The sequence below is a fragment of the Eretmochelys imbricata genome, chromosome 2, assembly GCF_965152235.1.
Source record: "Eretmochelys imbricata isolate rEreImb1 chromosome 2, rEreImb1.hap1, whole genome shotgun sequence".
Lineage (NCBI taxonomy): Eukaryota > Metazoa > Chordata > Testudines > Cheloniidae > Eretmochelys > Eretmochelys imbricata.
In genome coordinates this window covers 257,122,699-257,135,239 of record NC_135573.1, presented here as the reverse complement: position 1 = coordinate 257,135,239, position 12,541 = coordinate 257,122,699, and the positions used below count along the sequence as shown (strand labels likewise).

The 12,541-nt window shown below is 46.5% G+C and overlaps 1 protein-coding gene across 1 annotated transcript; it reads left to right on the top strand.

The window, feature by feature from the left end:
- Nucleotides 1-668: 668 nt before the first annotated feature.
- On the top strand, nucleotides 669-10,609 carry SLC22A13 (solute carrier family 22 member 13). The gene is given in 7 exon segments (XM_077808762.1): nucleotides 669-773; nucleotides 1,265-1,359; nucleotides 2,058-2,272; nucleotides 4,722-4,830; nucleotides 5,655-5,857; nucleotides 6,342-6,460; nucleotides 9,994-10,609. Coding segments are annotated over 7 exon segments (894 nt in total). The 3' UTR covers nucleotides 10,042-10,609.
- Nucleotides 10,610-12,541: the final 1,932 nt, after the last annotated feature.

Below are 12,541 nucleotides of genomic sequence, written 5' to 3'. Positions count from 1 at the left end.
TGCAGACCAGTCCAAGGAGGGCATTCTATGCCAGGACATAGTATGGAGATGCACGCAAACGATGAATTTTCTGTAAAACCGCCCTAGCACTTTTACATTTTAATCTTAAATGTAAGAAGGATTTTTAACTTCTCCCAAATTCAAAACTGTCATTGTATTTATATCACCTGATTTTATTTTGGGTATGAACTGACATGGTCCCACTAGTGTGCAGCCGTGTTTGACTTTGCCATTTGCTGGATACAGCGTTAAGCTTGGTCAAGTGCACAGGACTTTTGCTCTCTAGTGGTTGGCTGACAAAGGATGAAATCCTCAATTGCAAGTGACAGCTAATGGAAAGAATTCACCTTTAGCTCATATGATTGAGGCCTATGTTTCTGAAAGTCCCGGATTCTCTTCTTGAATCAGGAAGTGCACAGTTCAGCTGGGGCCTGCAGTGCCTATTTGTGTCCATGGGTTTGTTGCAACTCCAACAGATGATTAATAATAATAATTTGAATTATGCAGATATAGCACATAAATCTTATGTGGGTCAATGCTGCAGTGGGACACAAAGCTAGTGCCTGACACAAACGGCTTCCGGCCTAACAAAAGTAAAGGAGCAAGAAAGACAATACACAAGATGAGACAGAACTTACACAAAGTGGCCATTAGAGCTTAAATGCTTCATGAAACAGGTGGCTATTGAGGTATATCTTGAAGTTCAAAGGACTGGAATCATACCAAGGGATGTGGTGGATTCTTCCAGCTTCCAGCAGGCTCTGTTCAAGGCTGTATATTGTAGAAAGCAGATCAGGGAAAAGGACAACATTTTAGTCTGTTCTTGGGCTCTCGCTATTCTGTGGCCCATCTATGGTGTCCAAACAGGTTGTACATAGGCTCTCAAGCCATACAATGGCTTTTCTTCAGACGAGTTTGCTCAAATACCATGGAATTTGTTGGATGTTTCGGTGCTTCTTCTCTTTATCGCATTGCAAAAAACAAACAAAAAACAAAGCCAAACACCAAACCCAACATTTCTACCACATTTTCCCAAAACTTTGCTTGTCAGAAAATGTTCTTCGTGACCAAAACATTGCAGTTGGAAAAACAGGCTTTGGTCATGTAAATCCAGCATGTTGCGTACTGCAGTGCTCTACCTTTAAGAAGCAGAAAACTTTTGGGGCCCCTTCCACTGACATTGGTGAAAGTCTTCAGTATGAATTGGATCAGACCATTGGTTTCTGTTTCATGTCTTGACCCTTTTGCCTTGTGAATTTTGAAGCTGACACCTGAGAAGAAGGTTAAGTCTGGAAATATTCTGGATCTCTTCCTCAAGAAGCACCTGAGGAAATTGACTTTAGTTATGAATTATATCTGGTAAGTTGTCCAAACATTACTCCATTTTTATAACAGTGTAATGGTCCTCACTTGGGGTATGGTAGGGAAGCGTGGCCTAGTGGTTAAGGCTGCAATCCATGACTGGCTGGGCGGTTGTGGGGAGGGGATTACCAATGTACAGAATCCACAGGCAGGGCAAGAGGGGTACTTCCCTCTGATTGTTTCTGTGGTGTCAGCTTTGGGCAGCTGTGTCAGAGACTTTAGGTTTCTTTTTCCTCTGCCCTGCTGGAGCTGCGGGCTGCAGGTCTGCTCTTCTTGCTCTGTGGCCCAAATGAGCCTTTTCCCTGTCTTTTAATTGCTCCAGCAGATGGAGCATTTGCTGAAAGTGTGGCAGGGTGGGGCTGACAGGGCCCCAAATAATCCTTTAACCCCTTGTTGCCCAGTGTGGGGTTTGTATACCCCATCACAAACAGCAATTTAAAAAACTAAGGGATTTTTGTGTGTGCAGATTCGGTGCATGGAAATTTTGTAGTCACTTAATGAGCTTTCATCTGACCCTGCTCACCTTGTGAATCTCCCAAGATCACAGCCCAAACCTATACAGCTGTAGCAATGACCAGTCGGAAGTGCCAGAGCAGATGTGGCCAGTGGGTATTTCTCATCCCTATGGAAACGAGGATCCTCTCGGCTAACCACACTCCTGGAGATGTATACACTCTGCTCTGCTTTACATTCAGGTTTGTGAACAGCCTGGTGTACTATGGCCTGAGCCTTAACGTGGGGAGTTTTGGCTTGGACATTTAGCGGACGCAGCTTGTGTTCGGAGCTGTTGAAATACCAGCTCGCTTCGGCTGTATCTTCCTGCTGCAGTGGTTTGGGAGGAAGAAATGCCAGGGCTTCTTTCTGCTCCTGGGCCGAGCCGTGTGTCTTATCATCACCAGCATCCCAAAAGGTACACGGCAAGTGCCTGGAGTGCAGCCCAACCTACCTGGTGCCTGGAGCAGTCGAGTCCCAGACACGTTCCTTTGTACTCCATTTTCCTTCCTTCTATAGCTGAGCTGACTGGGGCCCGCTCTGTTGGCTCCTAACACTTGATTTCAATGCCTGAGTCACCTTTTCCGGAGATGGCACTTGACTGGCCAATGATACACTGAATTTTCTTCGTGTTACTTTTTCCTCTTTCTGGCTCTTCAAAATTCCCCCTTTCTTGCAAGCAAGCATCATTGAAAAACATTATGTTCCTGCTTCATCCTTAAGCAACTCTTGGGGTTCATTGCCTAGCCAGAGATTTCAGTAGTGACAGAGTTGCCTGGATAGATTAGAAAATCTGAATTCTCCCGGGCGAGTTAGCTGTCAGGGTTTTTCAAATAAAGGACATTCAAGGAAAGATTTTCAAAGGCACCATGGCAGTTTGGCACACGGCGCCTTCTGAAAGTCCATTGGAATTGGGAGTGTCTAATTCTCATTTGTACCTTTTGAAAATCGCCTTCTGAAGTATCAAGTAGCCTCATAAATTCAATCCTAGTGTAACTCTGTTGAAGTCAGCTGCGGGCGGAACTTGATTGATTGTACCAGTGTGAGTCTCTGCACCTCTCTATCTGGCTTCTAGAAAGTCTACAGCATAACTTATCTTAAGTAACCGTCCAAGGAAACTGCTGCAACTGATCATCTAATAAAGGTTTGTCTTTAATTGGCAGTTGGCTGGTGTTGCACTGGAAATACTTAGCCCTGCTATGGGTGCAGGGGACTGGACTAGATGACCTTTCAAGGTCCCTTCCAGTTCTATGATTCTATGAAACCTTGGGGATTCTGTAAAATGTGGCTCTGGTCTGACAAGTGACTGTGTACAACTGATTTTCTTTTTATCCCATGGATCGGCTCCCTGTGTGCATCTCAAGTTGTATTTACTGACTTCAATTCCCAAACTAAAATTTCATAGCTGCTAGGTCTGCAGATCCAGCTTGGCTGTGGGAGCTGGATTCTAATCTGGCTCATAAATCATCCGTGGAATTACAAAAATTCAATTGCAGGGCCAAATTCTACCGTTCACTTCACAGATGTCACCAATGGCCGAATCTGAAGGTAGTGGAGCTGCACAGGTGCCATCGAGGCAGCAATGTGAAGACAGTGGGGATTACAGAAGAGTAAATGAGTACATATAATCTGAAGGTAATGGGGCTACACAAGTGTAACTGAGGGTGTAATCTGATCTGTGGCACCTTCGATTAATGCTTATGGTGATGAGAAGGAAACTCAGTTTACCTTGCAGAATCCAGGGTGAAGTTTGTAGGGCTGGCAGTTAGGGCAAAGGTCTTTGGACTTGGTACACTGAGTGCATTTGATCAGTGAGGTATGATAAACGTGGAGATGCCATGTGTACAGAGTCACTTTTCAGAGCAGAACCACCCTTTGTCCCTGGTTATGGTGATGCCCATTGGAGGTGGGCTCCTTAGCGAAGCTCTCACCGTATTTTGTACATGTATAACACCGTTTCTTCCTGGCAGATGTATGTGGAGCAGCGCAAACTGAGCTAACCCCCGTCAAGGTTTCTTCCCCACTCTGAACTCTAGGGTACAGATGTGGGGACCCGCATGAAAGACCCCCTAAGCTTATTCTTACCAGTTTAGGTTAAAAACTTCCCCAAGGTACAAACTTTGCCTTGTCCTTGAACTGTATGTTGTTACCAAGCATTTTAAACAAAGAACAGGGAAAGAGCCCACTTAGAGATGTCTTCCCCCAAAATACTCCCCCAAGCGCTACACACCCCCTTTCCTGGGGAAGGCTTGGTAATAATCCTCACCAATTGGTACAAGTGAACACAGACCCAAACTCTTGGCTTTTAAGAACAGTGAAAAATCAATCAGGTTCTTAAAAGAAGAATTTTAATTGAAGAAAAGGTAAAAGAATCACCTCTGTAAAATCAGGATGGTAAATACCTTACAGGGTAATCCGATTCAAAACATAGTGAATCCCTCTAGGCAAAACCTTAAGTTACAAAAAGACAAAAAACAGGTATATACATTCCCTCCAGCACAGCTTATTTTACCAGCCATTAAACAAAAGAAAATCTAACACATTTTCTAGTTAGATTACTTACTAACTTAACAGGGGCTGTAAGGCTGCATTCCTGATCTGTTCCCGGCAAAAGCATCACACAGACAGACGAACCCTTTGTTCTCCCCCGCCTCCAGATTTGAAAGTATCTTGTCCCCTCATTGGCCATTTTGGGTCAGGTGCCAGCAAGGTTACCTTAGCTTCTTAACCCTTTACAGGTGAAAGGGTTTTGCCTCTGGCCAGGAGGGATTTTATAGCACTATATACAGAAAAGTGGTTACCCTTCCCTTTATATTTATGACACCCCCATATAGGCTTTGTATAACAGCATCTCCTTTTGCCACTAGATTTGCCGGTGGTGGTCACGACGCCGGCTGTGATAGGGAAGTTTGCCATTGCGGCTGCTTTGTCTATCTCCTATGTGTATTCTGCAGAGCTGTTCCCCACCATCATCAGGTGATGTGTCCTTACTTTTCATGCTGCCTTAGCCCAGGAACTGGGTTTAATACAAGCTTTTAATATGGTAACAGAGGATTTGGATAAAGTTCTGCTCAAAGAATAACATTTTCTTCAATAGATCGCTGTGATCAGAAGCTCTGTCCTCATTTACAATCCTGTACAGCAATTCCTGCCTGCTTCCCAACTCTAGAACAGACAGGGATGTGGCCTTTGTTAAGGCTCTGGAGTTATGGTTTTGGATTGAGACAAGATACCAGACTGGGTGACCACATGCATCCTTTACTGCCTGAGAGACAACATGGCCTAGTAGCATGGGGACTGGGCTGGCTATTTTCCTTAAAATCAGAAGCCACTTGTTGTTTTTTTCTCTCCTCCACCCATTGGTGGTTTTTCATCAATTACTTTTTTCTTTGGCAAATGCCTTCCTTTAGCCACTAATATGCCCTATTCCTAAAGCCACTAATTTTTAGCTGAAAGATCAATAATCAATTACACTTAGTGATCAAGAATTCACTGAATGAGGACCTGTTGTTTTTAAGCAGCTTTCTCCAGACGTTGGAGTCCCATCTATGCTATAACTTCTTCTAATGATCATGCAAAGATGGGAGATTTCGCCCAAAATTATAAAGGCTAAAGATCCTAAGTTCTCCTCTAGCACTACCTACAATTGTGGAAGATGGGTTGCTGATCAAGGCTTGAACTGGGATTTTCACAAGCCATTGAATAGAACAGGGATCTAAACCCTTAGAGACATCCCCATAAGCAAAGACTTTCTTCTAATGCATGCAGTTTACACCTTCCATGTTTTGCTCTGTTACCAGGCTGACTGGTGTGGGGTTGTGTTCAATGTCAGCCAGAGTGGGTGGCATCATCTCCCCTCTGATTAGTCTCTTGGACAAGTACCATCCTGCTATTCCTATGGCGATATTTGGAAGCACTCTAGTGACTGCAGGAATCCTCTGCTTCCAGAGATGCATGACAAAGAGCTTCAGGATCACATGGAGGAAGCTAAGGAGAGCTAGTGGTGAGTCCTCAGAACTTGTCTGCGATGTTTCTATGTCCCTCGTCTTTTCACCTGTGGCTAAATGGCATTGGTGGGATCTGTTGCTTCCCTCTTTGATGCTCGTCAACGCACAGCTGAGGCCTGACTTGTAGCTCATGAAAAACTCTGCAATGCACAAAGTGTTTTGAGCATTGAGGTGAAACAAAGAGTGGTCCCCAACTGAGCTTCCAGCTCTTTCAGACCCATCAGTGAATGAAATGCACAACTCACCCACCTCCCACCTGCATCGTCAGTACTCATCAAGCAGGTGGCTTGACAGGATCTAATTCTGAAAGGAAGAGGCTAAACAATCTGACTGTGGGTGAGAAAGGGAGTCAGGTTTATGGAAAATGGGGGGACTAGCCACTAGGGAAATACCAGTCCCCAGCTGCTTAACTTCCTAGGTTTTGGAGGAACCCCTGGGGCCCCAGTGCCAGAACCTGATTGGGACTTTTGCTTGAAGCAGGTCTTGATCTACCCTATCAGAAATCTACTGCCATGCTGTCATGTTCTTCTGTACCAGATATGGACTGGTCACAGAGCTTGCTCATACATACCAGATGTGTAATGGGAACAGGGACACAGGTAAGGATCTGTGGTGTCGGAGCTGGGAAGGAGCTGGGACACTAAGGAAGGAAACTGGAATCATGCTTGCTGGAAGTTCATCCCAATAAACATTGAATTGTTTGCACCTTTGGACTTCGGGTATTGTTGCTCTCTGTTCATGCGAGAAGGACCAGGGAAGTAAGCGGGTGAAGGAATAAACCCCCTAACAGTGTTTATCATAAGTTCTCTTAATGCTCTGCCAGGTATGGCTAAGGTTAACTTTGAATAAGGTATTTTACACACACAGTGGCTGAACAGTATTCCATTACAGCTCCCCCTTTTAGTTCTAGATTTCTATCATTTACAAAATACAGTAAAAGCTTTAAAAGTAGCAAAGCGTCCTGTGGCACCTTATAGACTAACAGACGTATTGGAGCATAAGCTTTTGTGGGTGAGTACCCACTTCATCAGATGCATGTAGGGGAAATTTCCAGAGGCAGGTGTATATATATGCAAGCAAGAATCAGGCTAGGGATAACAAGGTTAGTTCAATCAGGGAGAATGAGGCCTTCTTCTAGCAGTTGAGGTGTGAACACCAAGGGAGGAGAAACTGCTTTTGTCGTTGGCAAGCCAGTCACAGTCTTTGTTTAATCCTGAGCTGATGGTGTCAGATTTGCAAATGAACTGAAGCTCAGCAGTTTCTCTTTGAAATCTGGTACTGAAGTTTTTTTTGCTGCAGGATGGCTACCAAACAGATTTAAAGGTGTGGGGGGAAAGGGGCAGAGAGGAGTGAGCAGGGGGTGGAGTCTTGGGGGGAAGAGGTGGTGCAGAAGCGGGGCCTCTCTGGGAAGGGGCAGTGAAGGGGGGCCGGGGCCTCAGCTTGGACACCAGTGTGGGGCTCCCCCACTTTTAGGGACCTTCTGCCACTCCTGGACAGAAGCCAAATGCCAGAACCACAGGATCAACCAGAGTTGTGAGCCAGAGGCAGATCCAGGGGTTAAAGCCAGATGTCTGAAGCTAGGGGGAAGAAGGGGCTGGAGCAGGACTGAAACAAGGGCTGGAATGAGCAAGAACTGGAAGCAGGCTGAATGATGTTGCACACTATAATGTTTTATGGAAATATGCTTATGAGTATGAATATGATGTAACTGGAATATGCTTTATGCAAAAGGTCTCTTATAAGGTATCATTACAAAGTTTTTGATCTCCTGAGTGTGCTCATCCCATTTGTTTGCATGTATTATTTCCATGTCTGGAGTGAGGAGAATAAGACATAAACTTGTATTACTGATGTAAATATATTAAGTGGAAGCCATTACGGGTACTTCAGAATCAATGACCTGTAAATGGCTCTGTTTACTTGCAAACCTTCCGGGGTACCTGTGGGCCAGCCCAGGAAGAATGGAGGCTGGGGTCTCAGTGACATGTGGACATGTCACCTGATACTGGAATCCATCTTAAACCTGGTGCTTTTCCATTTAGAAGGAGGGGTGGGGACCCAGAGAGACAAAAGATTTCCACGTTGTGCCAAAGCTATAAAAGGGGGTGGAACAGAACAAAGGGGGCTGCCAATCATGAGAACACCCCTGCTTTCCACCTAAGATGTCTGCTGGAACTAACAAGGACAGTACCAGGGGAAAGGATTGGGCCCAGACTAGGAAGGAGTCTAGTCTATGAAAGAAGCTTATTGGAACATCTCTGAGAGGTGAGATTTTACCTGTAATCAGTTTCTTTGTGTATTAGGCTTAGGCCTGGCCTACACTGAGTTTAGGTGGAATTTAGCAGCATTAGATCGATTTAACCCTGCACCTGTCCAGACAACAAAGCCATTTTTGTTGACTTAAAGGGCTCTTAAAATCGATTTATGTACTCCTCCCGGACGAGGGGATTAGTGCTGAAATTGACATCGCCAGGTCGAATTTGGGGTGGTGTGGCTGAAATTCAATGGTATTGGCTTCCGGGAGTTATACCAGAGTGCTCCATTGTGACCGCTCTGGACAGCACTTTCAACTCAGATGCACTAGCCAGGTACACAGGAAAAGCATCAGGAACTTTTGAATTTCATTTCCTGTTTGGCCAGCATGGTGAGCTCATCAGCAGAGGTGACCATGCAGTCCCAGAATCGCAAAAGAGCTCCAGCATGGACCGAAGGGGAGACACTGGATCTGATCGCTGTATGGGGAGACAAATCCGTGCTATCAGAACTCCGTTCCAAAAGATGAAATGCCAAAATATTTGAAAAAATCCCCAAGGGCATGGTGGACAGAGGCTATCACAGGGACTCCCAGGAGTGCTGCTTGAAAATTAAGGAGCTCAGGCAAGCCTACCAAAAAACCAAAGAGGCAAACGTCTGCTCTGGGTCAGACCCCGAGACATGCTGCTTCTATGATGAGCTGCATGCAATTCTAGAGGATGCCCCTACCACTGCCCCACCCCATACGTGAACTCCTGCAAGGGGGGAGTCTCACTTAACAGGGATGAGGATTTGGGGGACAAGGAAGATGATGAGGAGGTGGAGGATGAAACTGTTCTCCCTGATAGCCAGGAACTGTTGATCACCCTGGAGCCAATACCCTCCCAACCCGAGCTCCTGGACCATGAAGCCGGAGAAGGCTCCTCTGGTGAGTGTACCTTTGTAATATAATACATGGTTTAAAAGCAAGCATGTTTAATGATTAATTTGCCCTGAAGACTTGGGATGCATTCATGGCTAGTACAGCTACTGGAAAAGTCTGTTAACGTGTCTGACGATGGAGCGGAAATCCTCCAGGGACATCTCCATGAAGCTCTTCTGGAGGCACTCCCAAAGCCTTTGCAAAAGGTTTCTAGGGAGGGCAGCCTTATTCCGTCCTCCATGGTAGGACACTTTACCACACCAGGCCAGTTGCACATAATCTGGAATCATTGCATAACAAAGCATGGCAGCATATGGTCCCAGTGTTTGCTGGCATTCAAGCAACATCCATTCTTTATCCCTCTGTGTTATCCTCAGGAGAGTGATAACATTCATGGTCACCTGGTTGAAATAGGGGAATTTTATTAAGGGGACATTCAGAGGTGGCTGTTCCTGCTGGGCTGTTTGCCTGTGGCTGAAAAGAAATCATCCCCGCTTTTAGCCGCATGGTGGGGGGAGGGGTGAAGCGCTCATTCCAGAGAATTGGGTTGCGGGGGGGAGGATTTAGTTGGGTTTGTGCTGCACGTTAACCCAAAAACCACACCCCCTCCTTTTAAATGGTCAACCCATTTTAAATGGCCAACCCAACGGGTGCTTGGTATGGGAAATGAGGGCTTTGCTGTTTGAAACCATTCCCACATGTTATGAAGGTTGAAGAAGCCAAAAGACTCTGGCTTACCATGGTTGCCTGCAAGCCGAATTCTGTTGCCCAGCCCTGCATGTGTGATCTCTCACACCAAACTGGCAGGCCCTCAATATAAGAGGCAAAATGCGACCTTGTACTGAAAGCACATGTGCTATGTAATGTTAACAGCTTGGTTCACTGTGAAAGAGTCTACCCATTGTTCTCTAAAATGTGTCTCTTTAAATACTACTCTCTCTTTTTTTCCTCCCACAGCTGCAAATGTTTCAACGCTCCCCCTATCATCTCCATCCCAGAGGCTAGCGCAGATAAGAAGGTGAAAAAAACTCACTCGCGATGAAATGTTCTCTGAGCTCATGCAGTCCTCCTGCACTGAAAGAGTTCAGCAGAATGCATGGAGGAAAACAGTGGAAGAGTCCAGGAAAGCAGAAAATGAATGCAAGGACAGGAGGGACGAGCAGGAGGAGAGGTGGCGGCAGCATGATGACAGGAGGCAGGATGCAATGCTGAGGTTACTGGAGGATCAAACTGATATGCTCCAGCGTATGGTTAAGCTGCAGGAAAGGCAACAGGAGCACAGACCGCCACTGCAGCCCCTGTGTAACCACTCCCCTCCTCCCCAAGTTCCATAGCCTCCTCACCCAGATGCCCAAGAATGCGGGGGGGGGGGGTGGTGGTGAGAGACACCTCCGGGCACCCAACGCTCCACCCCAGAGGACTGCCCAAGCAACAGAAGGCTGGCATTCAATAAGTTTTGAAGTGCAGTGTGGCCTTGTCCTCCCCTCTTGCACCACCCCACTCGGTGCTTCCCTCCTCCCCCACCCCTCCTGGGCTACCTTGGCAGTAATCCCCCTATTTGTGTGACAAATTAATAAAGAATGCATGATTTTGAAACAACAATGACTTTATTGCCTCTGCAAGTGGTGATCCAAGGGTGGAGGTCGGTTGGCTTACAGGAGAGTAGAGTGAACCAAGGGGGCAGGTTTTCATCAAGGAGAAACAAATAGAACTGTCACACCATAGCCTGGCCAATTATGAAACTGGTTTTCAAAGCTTCTCTGATGCGCAGCTCACCCTGCTGTGCTCTTCTAACTGCCCTAGTGTCTGGCTGCATGTAATCAGCAGCCAGGCGATTTGCCTCAACCTCCCACCCCACTATAAACATCTCCCTCTTACTCTCACAGATATTGTGGAGCACACAGCAAGCAGCAATCACAATGGGAATATTGGTTTCCCTGAGGTCTAACCGAGTCAGTAAACTGCGCCAGCGCACTTTTAAACGTCTAAATGCACATTCTACCACCATTCTGCACTTGCTCAGCCTGTAGTTGAACTGCTCCTTACTACAGTCAAGGATGCCTGTGTAAGGCTTCATGAGCCAGGGCATTAAGGGGTAGGCTGGGTCCCCAAGGATAACTATAGGCATTTCAACATCCCCAATGGTTATTTTCTGGTCTGGGGAGTAAGTCCTTTCCTGCAGCTGTTCAAACAGACCAGAGTTCCTGACGATGCGAGCGTCATGTACCTTTCCCGGCCATCCCACATTGATGTTGGTGAAACGTCCGTTGTGATCCACTAGTGCTTGCAGAACCACTGAAAAGTATCCCTTTCAGTTTATGTACTGGCTGCCTTGGTTCTCCGGTCCCAAGATAAGGATATGGGTTCCGTCTATTGCCCCACCACAGTTAGGGAATCCCATTGCAGCAAAGCCATCCACTATGACCTGCACATTTCCCAGAGTCACTACCCTTGATAGCAGCAACTCAGTGATTGCATTGGCTACTTAGATCCCAGCAGCCCCCACAGTAGATTTGCCCACTCCAAATTGATTCCCGAATGACCAGTAGCTGTCTGGCATTGCAAGCTTCCAGAGGGCTATTGCCACTCACTTGTGAACTGAGGGCTGCTCTCATCTTGGTATTCTTGCACTTCAGGGCAGGGGAAATAAAGTCACAAAGTTCCATGAAAGTGCCCTTACGGATGCGGAAGTTTTGCAGCCACTGGAAATCATCCCAGACCTGCAACACTATGCGGTCCCACCAGTCTATGCTTGTTTCCTGGGCCCAGAATCGGCATTCCACGGCATGAGCCTGCCCCATTGCCACCAGGATGTCCAAATTGCCAGGGCCCGTACTTTGAGAGAAGTCTGTGTCCATGTCCTCATCACTCTTGTCACCGCGCTGCCGTCGTCTCCTCGCCTGCTTTTGCAGGTTCTATTTCTGCACATACTGCAGGATAATGTGCAAGGTGTTTTCAATGCTCATAACTGCCGTGGTGATCTGAGCAGGCTTCATGCTTGCCGTGGTATGGCATCTGCAGGAGAGCAGAGTTGCAGCGGAAGTGGTGGATGATGCTGGTTTGCAGTCCTACTGCACCGTCTGCTGAAAGCAGTATGGCATCCGCATGGAAAAAGGCGCGAAATGATTGTCTGCCATTGCTTTCATGGAGGGAGGGGCGACTGACGACGTACCCAAAACCACCCGCGACAATGTTTTTGCCCCATCAGGTATTGGGAGCTTAACCCAGAATTCCAATGGGTGCCGGAAATTGCGGGAACTGTGGGATAGCTACCTACAGTGCACGCTCCGGAAGTTGACGCTAGCCACGGTACTGTGGATGCACTCCACTGACTTAATCTGCTTAGTGGGGACACACAATTGACTGTATAAAATCGCTTCTATAAATTCAACCTAATTTTGTAGTGTAGACATACCCTTAGACTTGTGTATTTTTCCTTTATTTTGCTGGGTGACTTACTTTGTTCTGTCTGTTATTACTTGGAACCACTTAAATCCTACTCTTT